Source organism: Liolophura sinensis, chromosome 8 (genome assembly GCF_032854445.1).
Source record: "Liolophura sinensis isolate JHLJ2023 chromosome 8, CUHK_Ljap_v2, whole genome shotgun sequence".
NCBI lineage: Eukaryota > Metazoa > Mollusca > Polyplacophora > Chitonida > Chitonidae > Liolophura > Liolophura sinensis.
The window spans coordinates 25,028,956-25,051,863 of NC_088302.1; the positions used below are offsets into that span (position 1 = coordinate 25,028,956).

Here is a 22,908-nt window from a genome sequence, read left to right on the forward strand (position 1 = left end):
CAGGACTTCAGGTGTCTGACAAACCCCCTGACTTAAAGCCGCATCAGTCATGTCAGAACCAAGAGGTGTTTGATTCAAACACACGACCTCTTTTGTCATTGGCAAATATGGTGTCTTCCTGGGCAAACCATCACCCCAGCACTCCAGGTGTCTGACAAACCACCTGACTTAAAGCCGCATCAGTCATGTCAGAACCTAGAGGTGTTTGATTCAAACATACGAGCTCTTTTGTCATTGGTAAATATGGTGTCTGACTTGGGAGACCATCACCCCAGCACTCCAGGTGCCTGACAAACCACCTGACTTGAAGCCGCATCAGTCATGTCAGAACCAAGAGGTGTTTGATTCAAACATACGACCTCTTTTGTCATTGGTAAATACAAGTGGAATATACATCAACCACTGTCAGTGACAATGTGATGTCCCGAGCGCAGATGAATTTCCAGTGTCAAATACAAAAAGACTTGTCATTACAACATTAAATTACTGATTCCATCACACCTGAAAAAAAAATAAAAAAAAAAACAAGTCAACACTGCAATATTGTAAAAGTCACAACTGGAATGCATGTGACAATAACCAATTTATTGTCAAATCACTTGGCTTGGATGTGGATATACAATGACACGGTGATAGTGAAAGTGAAAGTGATCATGTAGACAACATCAGTCAGCTCTGGTCCACACACTAATTATACATGTAACTCTGGATTCCACACTCAGCCATGATAACATATTTACAAAGAAAAGAAAACTAGTTTACAAATGAACGAAACAAAAAAAGTGAAGATACACATATAGTGCTAATATCAGTCATTCTAGACAAAATCTGCTAGGCTATGAAGTACATGTACGCAATTACCCTGGACGTGCTCCAGTAGGCTATGACTTGGCTTATTTTCCTGGTGGTTTTATCTAAACACGAATGCTGCAACGTTAAAGGATAGCATATGAGGATATCATTTTGCACTGAGACGTCACTCTGTTGTCTTAATGACAACTACAAAAAACTGTACGATGTTTATATCTCGTGCTGCACCATTACAGGTGCTATACAGCTTCAGGATAATAGTGATCAGATATGCTGTTGCCTAATTCACACGTGGCATTAAGAGACTCTTAATCCCACTTCACATTCAGAACCTCCACAGAAGACAGAACAAATTATCCCTTATTATTTAACTGTCCGGTCCATTACCCTACTAGAACCTATCATATTCTAAGTCTTAGACACCGTCCTATGTTATAACACAGTGAAGACACACCCAAACACACTACATTCACCTGATGCAGAGTTGCAACTGTTTTGCATATTAGATCCTGCTGCAATGAAAATGCAGTTAATTCTTTAGCAAATCCCTTATTACAACAGGTGATTCAATACAGAGTACACTCAATATTGTATCCCCAAAAATTCCGAGCAAGACATTGCACATGCATGTCTATATCCAAATTTCCAAGTGAAGACAAACCCTGGTGCAAAATGGTACTTTCTAGAATGTTACCATCAACCAGAATTTTATCTGGAATTACCACAAAAACTAAACTTCTGGGATTTCTCACACACATTTATATTACAAAGTTATTTTAAATGAACCAAATATCAAGTCACTATCTACCTTCTATAATGTTGTTTATGAAAACAGCAACTATACTTTACTAAGATACTCCCATGACCTTGTATAATATTTGACTCGAAAAAATGTGCCTTAATTAGTACAAGATCAATACCTGTATGGATTTCAAAACAACAGAAGAACCTATTCTGATCCAAAAGTGCCACAAGTACACTTACATCTGCAATGCCTGAATAGTCTTTTATTATGTCTTCATACAATCATGGATTCTTTGTCAAACATTCATTTTCATATTTCACCAACAGAATGAGTCATGTTAATACCAGAGACACCACTTTCACAGAACTTAGTCATATTTCTCATAACTTTTTTGTAAAAGATGTTGTCTAAGTTATGGTGCCATATGGCGACATTATTTACAAAATAAAGTTACGAAAAACTGATTTGCGAGGTTTTGTGAAAGTTGGTCCAGTGCTTTACATTGCATACTGTACAGATCCAGCAACTATGTCAATTTACACACATTTAAGTCACACAGACTCATGCTCATTGTATTCGTAAAGCTAAACTTTCAAACCCGTTATTAATTTGATCAGCAAAATCAGAGCATTTTGATTTCCCCTGAACCATCCTTCTTCCTGTCAAGTTGGCAGAATATGCAAAAGCACAAATGGAAAATTCTTGGTGGGGGTCAGGTCGACTGCATTCTATGTAGTGTCATGGTGGCCTGTTTGTTGCAGTGAGTGAGACGGGAAGTAGAGTACTCGTGTTATGCAAAGTAAACTACATCAACATATGCATCCTGGAATTTAGTGTAACTGACCGAGGACATTTCTAAATCGATACGGCGAAAGAAATTCAAAGCCAAAGTCTGGTGACTTCATAGTTGGGACTGACAAATCTAACCAATAAAGGTTGGCAAAGTGAAAGTAATATGCTTGGATTGTAAAAAAAAAAAAAAAAAATGCTTTAAAAACCTTGAATAAAAGGTCATGAAACATGTTCATGTTTATGTAATTCTCACCTCAACGTTGTGAACTGTGTGCACCATCTGCACAAAATATTAAAACAACATTATTTTTGCTTGTTTGCAGTTATCCTGTCTAAACCATAGTGGCGATATAGAGCTTACATTTCTCCTTGTGCCAAGTTACTCCCTGTTCTCATCCATCCTACTTCATTTTCTTCAGAGAAAAATAAGCACATAGCATAGTGAGACACACTCAAAAATATTGGTTGAACTGAAATCTATTGTTTAATTTTACGCTTGAGTTTGACAAATTCATGTTGTCCATTTCAAATACTGGTACAAAATAAAAATGTAGTAGAAAAAAACCCTACTGTTCATTAGATAACTTCCGGGGCCCAATCCAAAATAACAATTTAAACAACACAGATTTTATCCAACATGCTGTAACCAAACAACTCATAAGAGACAAATCGTTTTAAACAAACAGACAAGACCTGTCTGAAAATTCATCGATGACTGTTTCAAATTTGATGACAAGACTAAAGAAAGACTTTGTATTGGGGACTCCAATAATAATCAAAGAGTTCATATTAGAGACAATTCGTTTTTTTTGGTTTTTGACAATCATAAATTAACAGAAGCATATTCTTAAAACAACATCCATAAACCTGTCAGCAATTTCGATGTGCTAATGAGACAATTTTCTTTTAGCTAAGGCTGGCAAGCTGTCTAAAACTTCATTGTTGATTGTTTCATTGTAATGAAAAGACAATTTGTTTTTGCGAGACATCGTTTTGGGCTATAAGAGAGCAATAATTTTTTAAAAAAATAATTTTGTCAGCATGGCAAAAGGACTAATGGAGACAATTTGTTTAAGACTATGATAGACGCCCAATTTTAAGACATCAATAATCCTGATCAACTTTGATCAATGAACAAAGAGATCACTCATTTTGAACTATAGGAGAAATATAATCTTAATCACAACAATGATTCTATCCCCATGACCAAAGGATTAATTGGAAAAATTCGTTTTTCACTATGACGGAAGCAAAATCTTAATACACATAATCCTGACAGCATAATCAAAGGACAAATAGAGACAATTTGTTTTGAAACTGAAAAGGAAACCCCATTTCGAAGCCTATGAGTAACGAGATCAAAATTCAGAGACAATTCCTTTTCGACTACAGAAACATTCTAAACATTCTAAAAGCCTGTTGTTTTTTTTTCATTAAAAATCAAAATGATCAGCTTGGAATTTTCCATTTCAAAAACCAGACATCCGAGGATATTTGTCTTTGTTTCTGTTGCAACATGTACATAAGAACATGGATTTTTACATACACTGGCTCACATTTCTCTCTAGATTTCACTATCAGCATAAATATACAGTGTCCCTTACAGTATATATGCTGTATAAAGCCATTCTTGTACAGGTACATTTATGTTTTGCTGAAACCAAAAATATATTAAATGTTACACATACCTTACAATATGTATGCGGTATGAAGGCTCTGCGTGAAATTAAACTCTTATTATTTGGGAATATAGTAAGAAATCCACATGTACATTTCTGTTGTGGAAACTACATGTAAGTATATATTAATAGTTTCGTATATATACGTACCTTACAATATGTACGCTTTATGAAGGCTCTGTGTGTATTTAATAAACTTTTTTATTTTGGAGCACAGGCAGAACTCTACATAAACATTAATCTTTTGTGGCTTTAAGGGCGCCAAAACATATATCAAAAGTTTAACACCTGGGAAGTGTAACGATCAGTACATTGTTCCTTTATCACGAGGAGTGAATGTTGCCGATAAAAACCTTCTGCAATATTATTATTTATAGAGACGTTCACTTATTAATAAACATGTACATGATAACAACAAAGAATTACACTAAAAAATAAATATAACTGCACTAAACAGATGCCATAGTTCTTTCACACACGGAATCAGACAGCTACCAGTGGTTTACCGATACAAAAGCTACATCATAACTGTATATTTGATATATGTATACATGTATATATTTTGAGTTTGTGTAACTCGGCTAGGCTTGGGCACATGACTATAAATGAGAACAATTTATGACAACAAAGCCTCTGCTGGTATGATCCGTCAGTACATATATCTCCACAGTCACTTTTAATTCTGAAACAACAGGTGCCTCCCTTTGTGGTGTACAAGTATAGCAAAAACTGATGCGCTCCAATAATCTTTTGTCTTTTTGAAATGGCATGAATACATGAATTTTTTAAATCAGTTTGATTTCCTAATGTACTTTTCATGACCAATGTGTACTCTAAATAATGGAAAGCTTCCGCTGGTGGACACTGATGTAACTCTCACCAGAGCAGACATCTTGGAGGCATGAGGTAATACATATGACACAAACCCTTCCTTTTCAAAATACTCACTCACACAATATAACAGTACAAAAAAAAAACATCTCTTTTTCCTGATGAAAACTTTGGTAAGCAGTTGATACGCTCAATTAAACTCTGTCCCATGATAAACAACCATCCCCTGACAGATTTCCAACAATGAAAATGCATGTACAATGCTTAGTATGAATGCTCTGTAGTGGTACATAAATGCATTCATTACATCATGTCTTTCCAGGACAGCAAATTTTTAAAATCATCTAAACAGACATTCATACACCATGCTCTGTATGTTCATTGTGAGCTTACAGCACGAGATCTGATATTTCGTGGACCTATCTGCCTCATCTGTCAAATGTGAATTTAAAAGAGAAGAAAACATAAAAATGATGCCAAAATCAGATGAAAGATGTAATTTTCATGATTTTTCCACCTTTAACAGGAAACTTGATCCTGGACAAGGGTGACAAAGACTCCATTAGTTGCCCACTAGTCATCCGCTCCCAAGATGTTAACTGGGGCTACTTGCATATAAGCAGGAGGCTACATCGTACATAGGCATTTGTATGTTTACGCCGTAATATACATGTAATGAGCCTCCCCAATTTGTCGACAAATTGCCAAGAGGGTTAATCTGTTTTAGACAATTCTGCAAGAAGACTTTTGTACAATTTCTGACGGGGTTCCTTGAGCAACTTTGTGCAAATTTCTTGTAAATGAGGTTCAACCTCTTGCAGACAAGTAGCCATGAGGCCCATCTGATGCAGACAAGTGGCTAAGAAGCACTGTGAAAGAGAGCAGTAGCCTGTTTAAGTAGCCATAAGGCTCTATTGTAGACAAGTAGCAAAGAGGGGAAATCTCTTGTAGAACGTATCCAAAAGGCAAATTTTGTAGACAGTTGCTAAAAGGTCCATCTCTTGTAAAAAATTACTCTTCTTATCCATGTCTTGAAGCCATGTTGCGAAAAGGCTTTGTCTCTTATGGACAAGTAGCCATGAGGCCACGCATCTTGATGAAAGATATCCCGGAGGCCCATGTCTTGTAGACAAGTAGCCACGAGGCCCACATCCTGTAGACAGATATCCCAGAAGCCCATATCTAGTAGTCAAGTAGCCATAAGGACCATCGCTTGTAGACAGATATCCCAGAGGCCCATGTCTTGTAGACAAGTAGCCATGAGGCCCATCTCTAGTAGGCAGATATCCCAGAAGCCCATATCCAGTAGTCAAGTAGCCATAAGGACCATCGCTTGTAGACAGATATCCCAGAGACGCATGTCTTGTAGACAAGTAGCCACGAGGCCCATCCATTGTAGACAGATATCCAAGAAGCCCATATCCAGTAGTCAAGTAGCCATAAGGACCATCACTTGTAGACGGATATCCCAGAGGCCCAGGTCTTGCAGACAAGTAGCCACGAGGCCCATCCCTTGTAGACAGATATCCCAGACACCACACTTCTATGAGACAAGTAGCCAAGATCCCTACATGTATCTCTTGTAGACAGATATGCCAGAGGCCTGATGGGCTTGTCATTTCGAGACAATAGCAGCCTAGAGGTTTCCATAGCTGAAGGGCATCAGCCAAGTTAAGTTCCACAGTCAGCAGATCTACATATCTTCATAAATGTTCAAAATAGCAAAGTAGCGAAGTGTTTTACACCTCTTTGTCATAAAGCAACTCAGAGTCAGTCTCTCTTGAATAACACAATAGGAGTGCTAGTCTGGTCGAAATATTGGAATTTTGGGTATAAATTCTATCAACATCACCTGAGGAATAATGAAAAAACAACATTTCACACCAAGCTTAATATACTGAGATGACATGTAATAGGTTTACTAGTACTGTACTAATTTAGATACTTTGCTTTTGAGTTAAACATGATTTCACTTTTTATTCATTTAATAAATAAGTATGGTTAAATAAAATTTAACCATACTCAAGAACATGATTTTAATGTTTACACTGAATTTAGTGAAAAAAATCCACTATGAAGGCATAAAAAAGCTATGCGTATAAAACCAGCATTAGCACTCACATATTCCATCATACTGCTTGTGTCACACCTCTGCTTGCTTAATTTCCAGTGCAAACCAAGCTGTAAAAACAATTTATAATGTTTTATACTACAAGTGCTTTGTGTTCAAATAAATTCTGAGGAGATGCACATGTACACCCAATTTAACAAATTTTAAGAGAATTCATGTTTGAATTCAAGTAGTATTAAAAAAATAATTAAAAAATATATTAAGTTGACATAATCTTGACTTAAATGTATGGGATACATTTTACTGTAAAAATATACATGCTACCGTACGAACATACACGTTGTACATACATGTTACTGTACAAACATACATGCTACCGTACGCACATACACGTACATACATGTTACCGTATAAACATTCATGTACACGTATAAGCTGATCTGAAACGGTGTTACAATACAAGAGCCACTGGTTCACTTGTACACATAACAGCATGTTTCACAATATCAGGCACCTGACACACCTACTGATGCTATACTGAAGCCAAACATGCTAAATCTGAACACTAGTATCCAAGCCAATGCCAGGCACTTGACATACCTGTTAATGCTATACTGAAGCCAAACATGCTGAATCTGAACACTGGTATCCCAGCCAATGCCAGGTACCTGACTCACCTACTGATGTTATACTGAAGCCAAACAAACTGAATCTGAACACTAGTATCCAAGCCAATGCCAGGTATCTGACACACCTACTGATGTTACACTGAAGCCAAACAAACTGAATCGGAACACTAGTATCCAAGCCAATGCCAGGTACCTGACACACCTTCCGATGCTATACTGAAGGCAAACAAGCTGAATCTGAACACTAGTATCCAAGCCAATGCCAGGTACCTGACACACCTACTGATGCTATACTGAAGCCAAACAAGCTGAATCTGAACACTAGTATCCAAGCCAATGCACCTGACACCAAGGTGTACCCAAGGTGTGCACCTGACACACCTACTGATGCTATACTGAAGCCAAACAAACTGAATCGGAACACTAGTATCCAAGCCAATGCCCGGTACCTGACACACCTTCCGATGCTATACTGAAGGCAAACAAACTGAATCTGAACACTAGTATCCAAGCCAATGCCAGGCACTTGACATACCTGTTAATGCTATACTGAAGCCAAACAAACTGAATCTGAACACTAGTATCCAAGCCAATGCCAGGCACTTGACATACCTGTTAATGCTATACTGAAGCCAAACATGCTGAATCTGAACACTAGTACCCAAGCCAATGCCAGGCACCTGACTCACCTACTGATGCTATACTGAAGCCAAACATGCTGAATCTGAACACTAGTATCCAAGCTCTCACTCTTCTGATATATGCAGACCCTGTTAGATGTCTTAAATCCTGGCACAGTTCCCTTGAGCCAACTCCCACTTCAGAGCAGCTACACCTCCCACACATCAGAGCAGCTACATCTCCCACACATCAGAGCAGTCACATCTCCCACACATCAGAGCAGTCACACCTCTCACACATCAGAGCACCTAAACCTATAAAACATCCCACACATCAGAGGAGCTACACTTCCCATACATCAGGGAAACCAGATCTTCTACACCTCAGAGCAGTGACACCTCCCATGCATCAGAGAAGCCGCAACTTCCATACATCAGTTAGAGCAGTCATACCTCCCACACCTCACAGCCACTAGACTTTCCACATATCAGAGCAGCTACACCTCCCACACATCAGAGCACCTAAACCTACAAAACATCCCATACATCAGGGAAACCAGATCTTCTACACCTCAGAGCAGTGACACTTCCCATGCATCAGAGAAGCCGCAACTTCCATACATCAGTTAGAGCAGTCATACCTCCCACACATTTCACGGCCGCTAGACTTCCCACATATCAGAGCAGCTACACCTCCCTCACATCAGAGCAACCACACCTAAGAGCAGTCACACCTCTCACACATCAGAGCACCTAAACCTATAAAACATCACAGCACTTAGACCTCCCATGCATCAGAGGAGCTACATCTCCCATACATCAGGGAAACCAGATCTTCTACACCTCAGAGCAGTGACACTTCCCATGCATCAGAGAAGCCGCAACTTCCATACATCAGTTAGAGCAGTCATACCTCCCACACATTTCACGGCCGCTAGACTTCCCACATATCAGAGCAGCTACACCTCCCACACATCAGAGCAGCTACATCTCCCACACATCAGAGCAGTCACACCTCTCACACATCAGAGCACCTAAACCTATAAAACATCACAGCACTTAGACCTCCCATGCATCAGAGGAGCTACACTTCCCATACATCAGGGAAACCAGATCTTCTACACCTCAGAGCAGTGACACCTCCCATGCATCAGAGAAGCCGCAACTTCCATACATCAGTTAGAGCAGTCATACCTCCCACACATTTCACGGCCGCTAGACTTCCCACATATCAGAGCAGCTACACCTCCCTCACATCAGAGCAACCACACCTAAGAGCAGTCACACCTCTCACACATCAGAGCACCTAAACCTATAAAACATCACAGCACTTAGACCTCCCATGCATCAGAGGAGCTACATCTCCCATACATCAGGGAAACCAGATCTTCTACACCTCAGAGCAGTGACACTTCCCATGCATCAGAGAAGCCGCAACTTCCATACATCAGTTAGAGCAGTCATACCTCCCACACATTTCACGGCCGCTAGACTTCCCACATATCAGAGCAGCTACACCTCCCACACATCAGAGCAGCTACATCTCCCACACATCAGAGCAGTCACATCTCCCACACATCAGAGCAGTCATACCTCCCACACCTCACAGCCACTAGACTTTCCACATATCAGAGCAGCTACACCTCCCACACATCAGGACCACTACAACTCCCACACCTTATTTTCATTAAAACAATCAAACATTACCTTACCTTATGATATAAATGACTGTTTTCCCAGTCTAAAACTTTTTCTAAGCCATGCCTTGTCTGAAAACAAAAAGACAGAAACAAGCATAAGCCAAAAAGGTTCCAAAATTTAGACACCACAAGACTGCAACAGACCAGCAAGGAAAACAGTATATAAACTTTAACAGAAATGATAACAATAGATCAAATATGTACATACATGCACAAATAGATTCAACAATAAGGCATTCAACATAAAATGAGTTTGACTAAGTCTTACATCACTTGTTATACTGTATGGTGAGTATAAATCTAATATACATGTATTCAAGACTTTATCCTCTGTGATCAGAAAAGACAAGACGTGTAGTTTGTAGAAGCATATGTCTGACTTACTCGTTTACTAAGACATATAACTGGCCATAATGAGCAGCCAAGGGTACAGCAGCAGCATACGCAGCCACAGAATAGCCACTTGACATTCATCGGCAGCGCCTTCCGTAAAACATTGTTAATCCGCGTTATGGTCGCCTTGAACTCTTCTGGTGCCACCTTAAAGGGAAAGCCACACTTGTCATCAACCAAGTGGAGTCTGCTTCCATAATGAGTTTATTACCATCAGATTAAAATTTCAGGTACAGGAAGAAATACAATGTATTCCCGTATTCCCCACCCCCCACCTCCCTGCAAATCTTGAACAAAGGGAGGTAAATCTTGTAACCCAATTTGTCCAGTAGGGCTATTGGACTTCTTGAATACCAGCCATGGTTATTCAAGATCACTCTGCATGGTTATGGAATTAAATTACTGGTATTGTTGAGGGTATTTGAGTAGGCAAAGCATGTATAAGGCACTGCTGACCCATGAAGTATAAGATTTACTGTACAAATACAGTAGATAATGATAATTTCATCAGTTCACATAGGTCAAACATTTTCTACCATCCAGGGACTAACGGACAGTTGGGCGTTACAGTATTTGATAATCACCTAACATAATGTACCTTAAAGGGATAATCTGTCCTGTATGTACAGACCTCTTGAACCTCACATATTCCCTAATTCTTCAACTTTTTCAACTCCCCCCCCCCACCCCGAGACCAATATTTCAAAACATTCAGAGAGAAACTATGCAGTGTAGACAAACAATTTCCACAGTTTTAAGAAGACTGCATCTTTAGTGACAATGTCAAATCAATTTTGCATCACTTTCAAAATAATTCAAATTATATGCATAACTTCAACTGAAAAAAAGGAATACAGTGGTTTAAAAGGAGTGAGTGAGTGAGTGCTTGGGGTTTAACGTCATACTCAACAAATTTTCAGTCATATGACGACGAAGGATTCCTTAGGGTGTATGTGATGTGCCTCCTTGCTGCAGGACTGATTTCCACTGCTCTTTATCTAGTGCTGCTTCACTGAGACAATTTAATGAAGGCAAGTAAGCCGCCCACCCAAGCCATTACACTGGTACAGGCCAACCAGTTGTTGCACTATCCCCTTAATGCTGAACTCCGAGCGAGGAAGTTACAGAGAATAACGAAAGAGTACACTGCTCGGTTGAACTTCTTACAGGTGGGCAAGCTTTCCCATTAGAGATCGGAGGTGTGATAACAACAGTTCACACTTCATTATTGACTGCAGATAAATGTAGTAATTAAACAGGCTACCATGGCAACAGAACATGTACATCACTGATAAAGACAAGGTTTAGATACTTGTATAAATAAGCCACAATGACATTGCAGGATGCGTGTCACTACCTACACTCGCCACAACAGGGCAGGTGTGGTCAAATTATAGCGCCCAGTCACGCACAGTGGCCTTTGAAGTTTGAGGTTGCAGCTGCTTATTTCGGCCAATCAAACGCCAACATTTCAACACTTTCTATTTTGCTTTTTTCAGTTTCTCCACTGTTTTTACCATCAGTTAATGTGAATGGGGGCATGATTTCTCATACAGAAAATATAATTACTGTAGTAAACATAGATTGCAAAGTGAAACTTAGCATCCAGCTCCTGTGAACTGGAAGATTTCGAAACATTTCTATTAAAAATATGGCGGCCCTCTGAAATGCAAAAGTGTCTTACATCAACATCAATATACTTGCAGTAATTGATATGACACTGAAATATAACAACAGGTATGGGTGTAAAAACATATCTGGGAGACATATGAGCAATGAATGTATCACAACTTATTATTGCTGAGATCTTGTTTCTCTGCCTGCTGCTGGAAGAACAAACCTTAATAACTTAATTTCTTGAAGTACATGTATACTGTAGGGTGTAGTTACATGTAAATTTGAAACAGGTAACATTTTTTCTCCCTGAAAATTTGCGGGTAGGGTTTTTTCTTGCCCTAATGGGAGCCCAGATGAAACTCTGAGCTAAGTACTGCACCACAAAATGCACACCACAAGCACAGTGTAAAATATACAATACTGCACAGTACACTGTATGCTGGAACGTTTTCAGATGAAAGGAAATGGTGTGGTGATGAAAACATGAACAAGTGCTTGTATAGATGTTCAGCAGCCATGTTTATACAGTAATCAATGTTAATTAGGCTTCACTCCAACATCCTAGTGTGCCAGTATGGCCTTTGTACAGCGACATGTCATCATCAATGACACTGCTAACATCATACCTTAATTGGGGCGTGTTTTTAACAAACTTTCTCTGATTGCAATCAAGTACGTGTATGTGTGCAATAAATGCACTCACAGAGGGGCTGCACATGTACATGTATGTGATTGTATTTTTAAACAAACAAAAAAAAAAACAAAAAAACATAGCTGGTCAAATCCCCTGACAAGTCTCCCCAGAATAATGTTGATATGTGTGTAATACCAGATCTACATATACATGTGTATTGATTTGTGAAACACAATATTTCTCGTAATCGTGTTGAACACAGTCAACACGATAAGTCGAATCAATATTTCACAAGTCCTACGAGTTCATTCAGGTTTGAACGAGACAATGTGAGGCCTCTTGCGAACTAATTAACTCAGATAAAAGGTGCAATTTTATGATAGCTGCTAGACTGAATGCACATGTATATCTTGCACACTGTGCTGATTGATAAACCCCAAAAATCAAAATACCGTAAATGATCTAAAATTACATGCAGGTCTAAATTACATTTTGAGCGTTCTACTGATCTTAAAAGTGTATTTTGAAGTTTGAAAAGCAGAATGATATCCAACTGGTGAAAATCTTTCAGCACCAAAAAGTAGTATATTATGCATGGAAGTTTAGATCACATACTGTATCAGTCATCAGCTTTATTTCTGTATTATTAGCTTTGAATAAATGTTGAAGCTTTACAATACAGGTACACTAAGTACATGAGAATTAAGGATGGGAATCCACTTGCTATGTACAAATACCAATATTTTCACTCAGCTCTACACATACATGTATGTAAATGTATAAAATACAACATGCAGTTGAATACATGGATATATCACTTGCATGTGAATTTACTTCAATGGGTAGGTGGAATATTTCTTGATCTTGCGTGGGAGGTGCTAATGTAAAGCAGGACCTCTATCCATTATTACGTCAAAAAGGAGTTTGTAGCTCAACGTCTACAACCTTTACACAAAGTATCAGATTCTACTGTAATGTCATTCTATCTTTATTGTGATGCAATTATGATGAGCTGGCAAAGGAATATTTGATGTTAATAAAATGGCATCAAGGGCATATTGCTGGGCATTTTGACGAGTTTCCATTGTAGTCATGTCTCAATACTTTTTGTACTTTTATTTTTTCTTGCAGCAATGCAACTAATATGCACAGACCACCTTGGCAATCTCTAAAAATGTGCTGCAAGATAAATATCTTATACCTCTCATGTATCAAAAGCACATCCTGTATGTTATTATAGCAACCATTACTTGCACATTTTTTTTTTGAGAAAAAAAGGAACAATCTGTATTATTATCAGTTTTGCAGATAACACATATCTCAATTATTAACATATACGATCTTGACTTGGGCTAAAAAAAAGTACATTGTATCTGAAGATGACGACAATGTGTCTAGATGGGAAATATTGTGATGATAAAAATAAAGATTTCATAAAATGGAAACACAGCTCATATTGCTATAAATGTAAATGAAAAGAGCAATGACAAATTCGTAATTAAGAAGAGATGATTTATGCCACTGGAATTTCTTTGTCAGTGCATGTGCCCCTGTTTACAATGGTGAAGCTAGTTCTTACCTTTCCAGCTAGTCCAGACGGGAACTCAGTGTCAAACCTGTTGCTCAGTCCAAATCTGAAGAAAAACAAACACTGGTTCATGTACAGGCATACAAACTGCATATCACAGACCTTACGAATGTTTCACAATTTCCAGGCAGTCACATGTTTGAAAGAAAAACAAAACAATGCATGTACAAGTAGCTTGGCAAATGCCAGCAAGTATAGGTAAGCTTGCATCGAACATTGTCTATAAAATAAATCATGTAAACAGTTCTACACAATCGCATATCAAAGACAAATTAAAATTTCATTGAATTCACCAAGTTTATCACAGGTATTAAACATCATACACTGTACCACGACCACATACATGCATGGTCTTTAACATAAATTGACCTTGGTGGTTACACTGAACTTAACCTACAATTATTTTGTGAATTAGGACCCAGGAAATTGCCAACTTAAATCCTAATATGGTATACATGAAAAGTAAAGCCGTCCTGGTACACACTGTCACTTGTCCAAAGCATGTCTGAGACAACTGCCTAAGGCATGACAGGGACACAACTGTCTAAAGCACATGTCTGGGACACAAATGTCTAAAGTATATGTCTGGGACACAACTGTCTAAAGCATGACTGGGACACAACTGTCTAAAGCATGTGTCTGGGGCACAAATGTCTAAAGCATGTCTGAGACAACTGTCTAAAGCATGACCGGGACACAACTGTCTAAAGCATATGTCTGGGTCACAACTGTCTAAAGCATGTCTGGGACACAAATGTCTAAAGCATATGTCTGGGACACAACTGTCTAAAGCATGACTTGGACACAACTGTCTAAAGCATATGTCTGGGTCACAACTGTCTAAAGCATGTCTGAGACAACTGTCTAAAGCATATATCTGGGGCACAACTGTCTAAAGCATATGTCTGGGACACAACTGTCTAAAGCATGGCTAGGACACAACTGTCTAAAGCATGACAGGGACACAACTGTCTAAAGCATATGTCTGGGACACAACTATCTAAAGCATGGCTAGGACACAAATGTCTAAAGCATGACAGGGACACAACTGTCTAAAGCATATGTCTGGGACACAACTGTCTAAAGCATGACTGGGATACAGCTGTCTAAAGCATATGTCTGGGACAGCTTTGTAAAGCACAACTGCAACACAGGTGTCTATACCGTGTCTGAGACAACTGTCTAAAGCATATGTCTGGGAAACAACTGTCGAAAGCATATGTCTGGGACACAACTGTATAAAGCATATGTCTGGGACACAACTGTCTAAAGCATGTCTGAAACACAGCTGTCTAAAGCATGTCTGGGATACACTTGCCTGAAGCATGTCTGGGACTTACATGTTACATATTTATTTGTTTTACTAGGCATATTCACACAGACACTGCAGTATGGGGCTGTCAGATCTGTTTTATAGTGGGAAACAATTTGGGGATAGACACAACATTACAGAGAAAGTGTTCACCTTCTTGATCACAAGGACTGTGGATTCACATGTTATGTATTACAGAGTTGACATTACAATTGTATTTTGGATAGGGTAACTGTAATTTTATTTTAGTTAAATGTGACAGGAGAGAGATTCTCTTCAAACAGAGAAGAAATGATAGTACTAGAGTCCTCTTCTGGTCTTACATTATATTAACAACATGCAGACATACATTTCAGTCGACCTAATGATCAATGTGTATAGCTCACGTCTGGCACCACTGCCTTTCACCTAGCAACAAAGTCTTTTCTCAAAATTATTATGCTGCTAATTAATTAGTACCACGTGCAAGCTACATATGCATACCATAGTATAGCATATGATGTGTACTATTATAACCACATAATCTTCTGCAGCCCAAGATGTACTTGGGCTACAGCCATGACTCCATGGCTCAGTCGGTTAGCGCGCTAGCACAGCGTAATGACCCAGGAGCATCTCACCAATGCTGTCGCTGTGAGTTCAAGTCCGGCTCATGCCGGCTTCCTCTCCGGCCGTAAGTGGGAAGGTCTGCCAGCAACCTGCGGATGGTTGTGGGTTCCCCTGGGCTGTGCCTGGTTTCCTCCTACCATAATGATGGCCGCCGTCATATAAGTGAAATATTATTGAGTACGATGTAAAACACCAATCAAATAAAAAAATAAATAAACAAATACAGCTATGACAGTTTGAACAAGACAATGTGGGGGCTCTTGAAAACTAATGCAGCTAAAAGGCAGGACATTATAACAGTTCCTAGATCAAATATACATCACTGTTAGTAGTAGCTGTATTTATTTATTTATTTATTTGACTGGTGTTTTATGCCATACTCAAAAATATTTCACTTATACGACGGCGGTCAGCATTATGGTAGGAGGAAACCGGGCACAGCCCAGGGGAAAGAGAGACTCCTGAGTCATTACGCTGTGCTAGCACACTAACCAACTGAGCCACAGAGGCCCCGTAGTAGCTGTAAGACCTCTTTTTTTTATCTACATCAGTTTATGAGAGCCCCCACTATATCTCGCCTAAATCTATGCGATTTTGACACTCTCTTGGACTCTTGGAATGCAGATTCGTCTTACTTAAGTCTCTTTATGTAGACCAGCATACCGTTATCAGACTTCGAGAAACCTTATATCAAAAACACTACTGACCTTATAAATTTAGGATTCGATATTAAGTCTTTTTATTCTTCAGGATCCCTAAGTTCATGTCACATGGTTTGTCAAGACATAAAATTGACATAAATATTTTATTTCACCTGCGTTATGTTTGTGCACTGACTGTTGGTTGAGGAACATTTGGATACGCCATATACATGGCTGCTCAACATAGTGCAGCCATGAATACTGCATATCCAAATACATGTATTCCTCAACCCACTGTCAGTGTACACAGACTGGTTTGCGAGAGGCCCCACTTTGACTGAGTTAAAACTACTTGAACTTGTGAGATTCCTGAAATGCTGACTGAGTTTATTTAAAAGAAACCAAATTAATCGTCGTAAAGAGTGTAAACTACAACCATTTTCAGATAACATTACCAATGACCACTGCATAAGCTACTACATATAATTTTCTCCAAAGTGACAAAGACACGATTAGAACAGGACAGTTGCTTTCTAATTAATAGACACAAACTATATCATGCTGCACAAAGGAGTTATCAAGATTAGGGTGAGGTTGGCTACGTGTAGAAGTGTATAAACAGTCAAATCTGGTGGTCGTACCAAATAATATGTGTTGTTGTTGTGCTGCCAACTGGCTTATCTGAGTATTATGTTTGTGTATTTCACTTATTTCAGTCTTCTATTCATAAAAGTAAATGAACTTACACAGTCACATTTCCGGCGCCCCTCAAAACGATGGGATCGGGAACATTTATTGTTAAATCGTCTTCAATTTCCACTCTATCATCGTCGTCTTCTTCCTCATATATCGCGTCAAAATCAGCCATTGTTGTTGTACTTCACGCACTTTCACGCACTCCACACCAGTGCCACTTTCAGACGTCACGTCAAACCTATAACCTCCGCTGCCATTAACTCAACACACCGCCCTGTTAGTTATATGTGAGCCACTGAAAAATGTTCCATTTCTTGACCAGTGTACTGTTATTTTGCTAAATCGTTAAACAAATACAGCCACTGTGAATACATCCCTAAAAACTCTCTTTATTTTCAGCAGGGTTTTACATTTCTGACGAACTTCCGTTCGAAGCATGCGTTGTGAGGAAACGAATTCGGATGACCTCGGTAAAACTCGGAAATGTCGTGAAACATAATAAGCTCACCACACGTGAACAGTCTCACAGATGACATACATATTTCACCAACAGCATCATTCTTTTTCTGGGTGGAGTGTGAAAAATCTAACGAAGGCCTAATTAGGACGTTGTTTATTAATGGTTACAAGTAGTTCGCTTTCATTTCATATCGTGATTACCTTATATCTGTAGCTAGATATTGACGCTAATGTTAACTTTTGCACTGATCCACCCAATACAGTAGCTGACTTGCGTTGTAGTGCGGGGTATCATCTACAGACATGTCGAGGTAAGAAAAAAAAAGCCGTTGCAAACATGTATTATACATATAGCACGGCGTAAAACACCAATCCAAAAAAAAAAATAAATAAATAAAAATGAGGGTGTTCACTTACAGGGCTGTTAAATAGAGAACAGGTTGTTTAAAACCATTTTTAAAAACCAAAGTGAATATCCTTGAGTGCGGCGTAAACTCCAATCAAATAAATAAAATAAAAAGAACCAAACTCAGACAAAAATATTTAAAAAATGAAAGCAAGGTGTGGGCGAAATTGTAATACACACAAGTCATGCGTATTATTATGTGTCAAAATATATGTTTATCTACCGATTTCATCGGTGTCTTCCACCGCACTCAAACATTTTTCAGCAGTGTGATCTAAGTAGATGATCGAAAGTGGAGTTCCCAAAGTAATTGTAAAGCAGCGACCTTCGCCTGAAAGCCTGACCACAGCCAAACCAGCGACTGCTATACGTTCGAACCTGTGAAAGTTCACTGCAAACGATAGACCCTTTATGAAAGGTCACAAGATCGAATCCAGCTTTCAGCGACTCGGTCATGCGTTTAGCCTATATAATTAGGAGTTTTGTCTTTCAGGTACTGCGTGGCAGGGATGGTGACTTATGTCGGAAGTCAGATATAGTCAAAGATCATTAAGAAAATACTATGGTTTGCCAGCGGCTTTCCTTGCCACATGTTTTGAATCAATTAAAATATGCCCTATAACTTCAGAACAACAACAGCCAAAAATAAAATTTATGTTTTAACTTAGCATAAAATTCCAGTCATAGATATCTGTATACAGGCAAAGAAATGATCATGTCGTAATAAATAAAGTTTATTCAAACGAAGTATCTCGTGCAGTTGTGCCTTGATCGTCGATCACCGTTATCCAACATGAAGATATCGCCTATGATCACTCACACACAGCCGGATATACATAGCCCGGGATTAATATAACAGATATTATATTAGTCCCAGACACAGCCAAGCGAAATCTGACCGACATGCATGTATGTAACGGTGCGCCAGAATTTACGATTTCAAAAACTTAAATGGAAGTAGTTTGATGCGTAATATCCGTTGCACAGTTGTCTTTGTTGTATAATACAATCTGTGACGTACATGTAGATTGAAATCATCAAACACAAACCACAGGGTTTAGCAAATACTATACAAGGCGTGATGAGTACACGCCATAAACTTAGAACAGTTCGATGTATACGCCTATATTGTTACCCATGCAGGTGAAGATATACATAAGCTCTTTGTCAAAAAATAAAACAATTACACCTGTCTTAAAGACGACACAACAGTATTGGATTTCATTGTTCTTTAACACCATACTCAAGAATTTTTAACGTATGCCATAGTGGCTAGTATTTAAATGGGTCGAGAAAACCTGGAATATCTGCATGTCCGGGGTAAAAAAAACGTACCTAAATTTTGCGAAAGTCCGATAATTGCTGCACCGCAGGAAAACTCATGCCAACTTTTCTCGTGTGCATGCATGCACGTTAGATTTTCGGACTTTCAGACTCTCGCGTGCATATTCGTATTTAAAGGACAGATAGGAGCCTACAGTTCTACCAAAAGAAAAATTCTAAAAACAAAAAATTAAATCGAATTGTACTTAACTTTTTCACTGCCTTTAAATTGTTGCGCGTGATGTTAATGTGGCAGATTTAAGAAACGCCGAACCTTAAAGAAATTCGTTCACTTACTGGTCTATACTGGCATGTATGTGTAAGGGATAATAGGCCAGTGTAGAGAGGAGAGAAATCCTAAGTGAAGATGACCCTATATACTTGCCATGAACATTGATGTATTCCGGCGTCTATAAAACCACTTGTGTTCCAAGAAACAACATACAGCCGACGCCTGAAATTTTGTAACAGCATAGCTGCTGTTTGTCTGTACTTTATTTTTACAGTTTATGGAACTTCGATAAGAGAGTTAATAACAGCTCGACCGTACACCTGAATTCTTAATTCTATAAAGCTAACTACAACGTCAGTTATTTGGGCGGATTTTATACATTTTTGGAATCCAATAAAGTTGTGATATCGGTGTATCGGTTTGTTTCAGAATGAATTGATGTCTTCAGATTGTACATGTATGTATACAGTGTATGTGGTGGAATACGTTAACGTTAGGTTAATTGCTATTGTAGCGTCTGTACAAGGACTTGACGGTAATAACGCCTTTACACAAACATAATTATTGTTAGAAACTAAATTTGCAAAGAAATCTCATACCCCATACCCCACACCCCATTTACGCGCACAGTCTCCAAGACTGATATCACAAGCTAGATGTATATGGTGCTCGCGCATAACTTTAAAGACTGTTTACATGTATATACACATATACTGCATTATATTGGGAGTCTTTTCATTCTTTGAGTTTCTATGCCATGTGATCTTGAGGTACGATCATATATAAGCGATTACCAAACCGTAGATTAAAGGTCACTTACAGAAAACATGGTATATGTAAATCGAATTTCTCGGACCATTTTTACGTAATTGTCATTTTATGGAAGTAATTATTGGGTATAAAAATGGGCCAATATGTATAATATATATGTACGGATATGCATATAAAATTTATATGGCTAACCGCGAAAGTGTAAAAAAATCATGTATACAAACTGTTATGCACATTGCAGTGTGCGTGTGTGCGTGTGTGTGATGTCACTGTATTCTCTATATGACGTCGGTGACGTCATGTAAAGACCAAGGCCAAGTTTGTGACGTATTTATAAGTGTAATCTGTGACAAGCCCTGCGCCTATGACGTCAAAAGCTAGAAGCTATGTTGCCGTCAACACTACTTCCAGTGTTATATTTGTGAGTACAAGAAATCCTACATCCCCTTAAGAAGTGTCTGACTTTGTTGACTTTTATAAAAAGCAAAAGCTGCGATAAACATACAAGATAACAGAAAATGCGGTAAGTATTGTCAGTATTACTTCATGGATCCTTCGTGAATATCTGAAGGTACATAGACCTACACACAATAAATCTACTGACATTTTTAACATAATTTTTGTTTAGCGTGTTTACAGATCCATATAAGAACTCTTTGTTTTCTCAGAATGTTCACTTCACATAACAGTTTTTATTATACATGTATATCTGTGCCTATAAAGTAAAGTGAATTGCTTTTCATTTAAAGACAGAATGTACAAAATATATATATATATATATATATATATATATATATATATGGTGTATTGATAATAACCATGGCAAACTATAACAGATCAAACTGGCAGAGTTGAATGACGTCAGCTTTTACTTCCACATGACTGATTTCACATGAATAAGGCTTATGGCTTATTCCACTTTCACTCAACTGGACATGATCATACAAATTTCGCGCAAATTTCGTAAGAGAAGTGTTTTGTGGACATCAGCGCGGATTTGCTGACGGACAGAGGACAAACCATCATACTTGGGTGGCCAATACGGAGTGAGTTTATGGCTTCCTGTTAAAAGAAAAAAAAAAATAAAAAAATTACACAGGACTGGTGAAAGCTGGAAGTACGCTTATATCTTTATAGTAATTTTCTTATCGGAATTAAACCTAAATATAGTTCTAATGTGAATCTCAAATAACGATATACACTAAGCTGATCCCAACTACAGCAACTACTCGCTGAAAATTTTGGCCATAAGCTATAAGTACTTATAGTTGGTATTTTAAAAATTAGCTTCCTTAACATCTGACCTTCGTTTGTCGCGGATGAATATGGAGTGCTCTGGTTTTGAGAGGACAGTCAAAATGACTAGCCTATTCCAAAAAACAGAAATTGATGAAATTATTAACATCAGAACTGGAAGTCATCAACAGACAAAAATGTAAATTTAATATTATACAACGTGAAAAAAAGTAAAAAAAAATTTTAAAAAATCTTTGAACTGTAAACTGGACAAATATGTCCGTAACTCCAGAATGGCATGTTGAAACGTTGTGATCAACTGTCTAAGAGTTTCAGACAGATTATTAAAAATTATAAATCATTTCTTCAGGAAGTTACTGACAAATATTACCACCTTTTATAGTCCTGCACGGAGAACATTTTATGTCTTCAGATTGTTACAGAAAGCCTCCAGCTTCGGGACAAGCATCGGATGGACAAAGCTTCACACCAGAAGAGCATGTTTAGAGAAGAACAGAAACTCATCCAGAAGCTGATACAGCAAGGTGTCATATACAACAGAAAATGGCCTTACCGGAAGCTATCCCAAACGTAAGTTGAATGTAATATGCCTTCAGTCTTGAAACTTCAACGTCCGTGCTCAGTCCAGTGTAATGTAAGACTTTGGCTTGATACCCAACCCAGTGATTGGCAGATGGTAATAAGTAATGGTTATGAATTGTCCTGGGAAAGGTGCTTCTGTGTTGACACCCATGCCGGTTGTGCATAATAAATATCGTAGAAAGCGGTCTGGAAGCCTATGGGTATATACAAATAACCCAAGTGGATGCCAGTGCTGTTGGGTTTGGTTCAACGTATTAACACTGTTTGGGGGGCCTCCGTGGCTCAGTCGGTTAAAGCGCTAGCGCAGCGTAATGACCCAGGAGTCTCTCACCAATGCGGTCGCTGTGAGTTCAAGTCCAGCTCATGCTGGCGGCCGTACGTGAGAAGGTCTGCCAGCAACCTGCGGATGGTCGTGGGTTTCCCCCGGGCTCTGCCCGGTTTCCTCCCACCATAATGCTGGCCGCCGTCGTATAAGTGAAATATTCTTGAGTACGGCGTAAAACACCAATCA

General features: G+C 38.6%; 1 protein-coding gene across 1 annotated transcript; it reads right to left on the minus strand.

Annotated features, from left to right (window-relative positions):
- Window positions 1-570: 570 nt before the first annotated feature.
- On the minus strand, window positions 571-17,539 carry LOC135472912 (cysteine-rich hydrophobic domain-containing protein 2-like). The gene is made up of 6 exons (XM_064752642.1): window positions 17,418-17,539; window positions 14,101-14,155; window positions 10,262-10,417; window positions 9,890-9,946; window positions 6,979-7,038; window positions 571-6,709 (listed from the first exon to the last, which is right to left on the minus strand). Exons 1-6 carry the CDS (start codon window positions 17,537-17,539, stop codon window positions 6,659-6,661), a joined length of 501 nt encoding a protein of 166 aa, XP_064608712.1. The 3' UTR covers window positions 571-6,658.
- Window positions 17,540-22,908: the final 5,369 nt, after the last annotated feature.

Bases quoted from the DNA above. Each gene is read 5' to 3' on its own strand.
- LOC135472912 (XM_064752642.1), bottom strand. From the start codon at position 17,539: ATGGCTGATTTTGACGCGATATATGAGGAAGAAGACGACGATGATAGA. The intron at 7,039-9,889 runs GTAAGGTAATGT...TTGTTTTTACAG, and splicing joins ACAGTCATTTATATCATAAG to CTTGGTTTGCACTGGAAATT. The intron at 6,710-6,978 runs GTGAGTGCTAAT...ATTATTCCTCAG, and splicing joins CAAGCAGTATGATGGAATAT to GTGATGTTGATAGAATTTAT.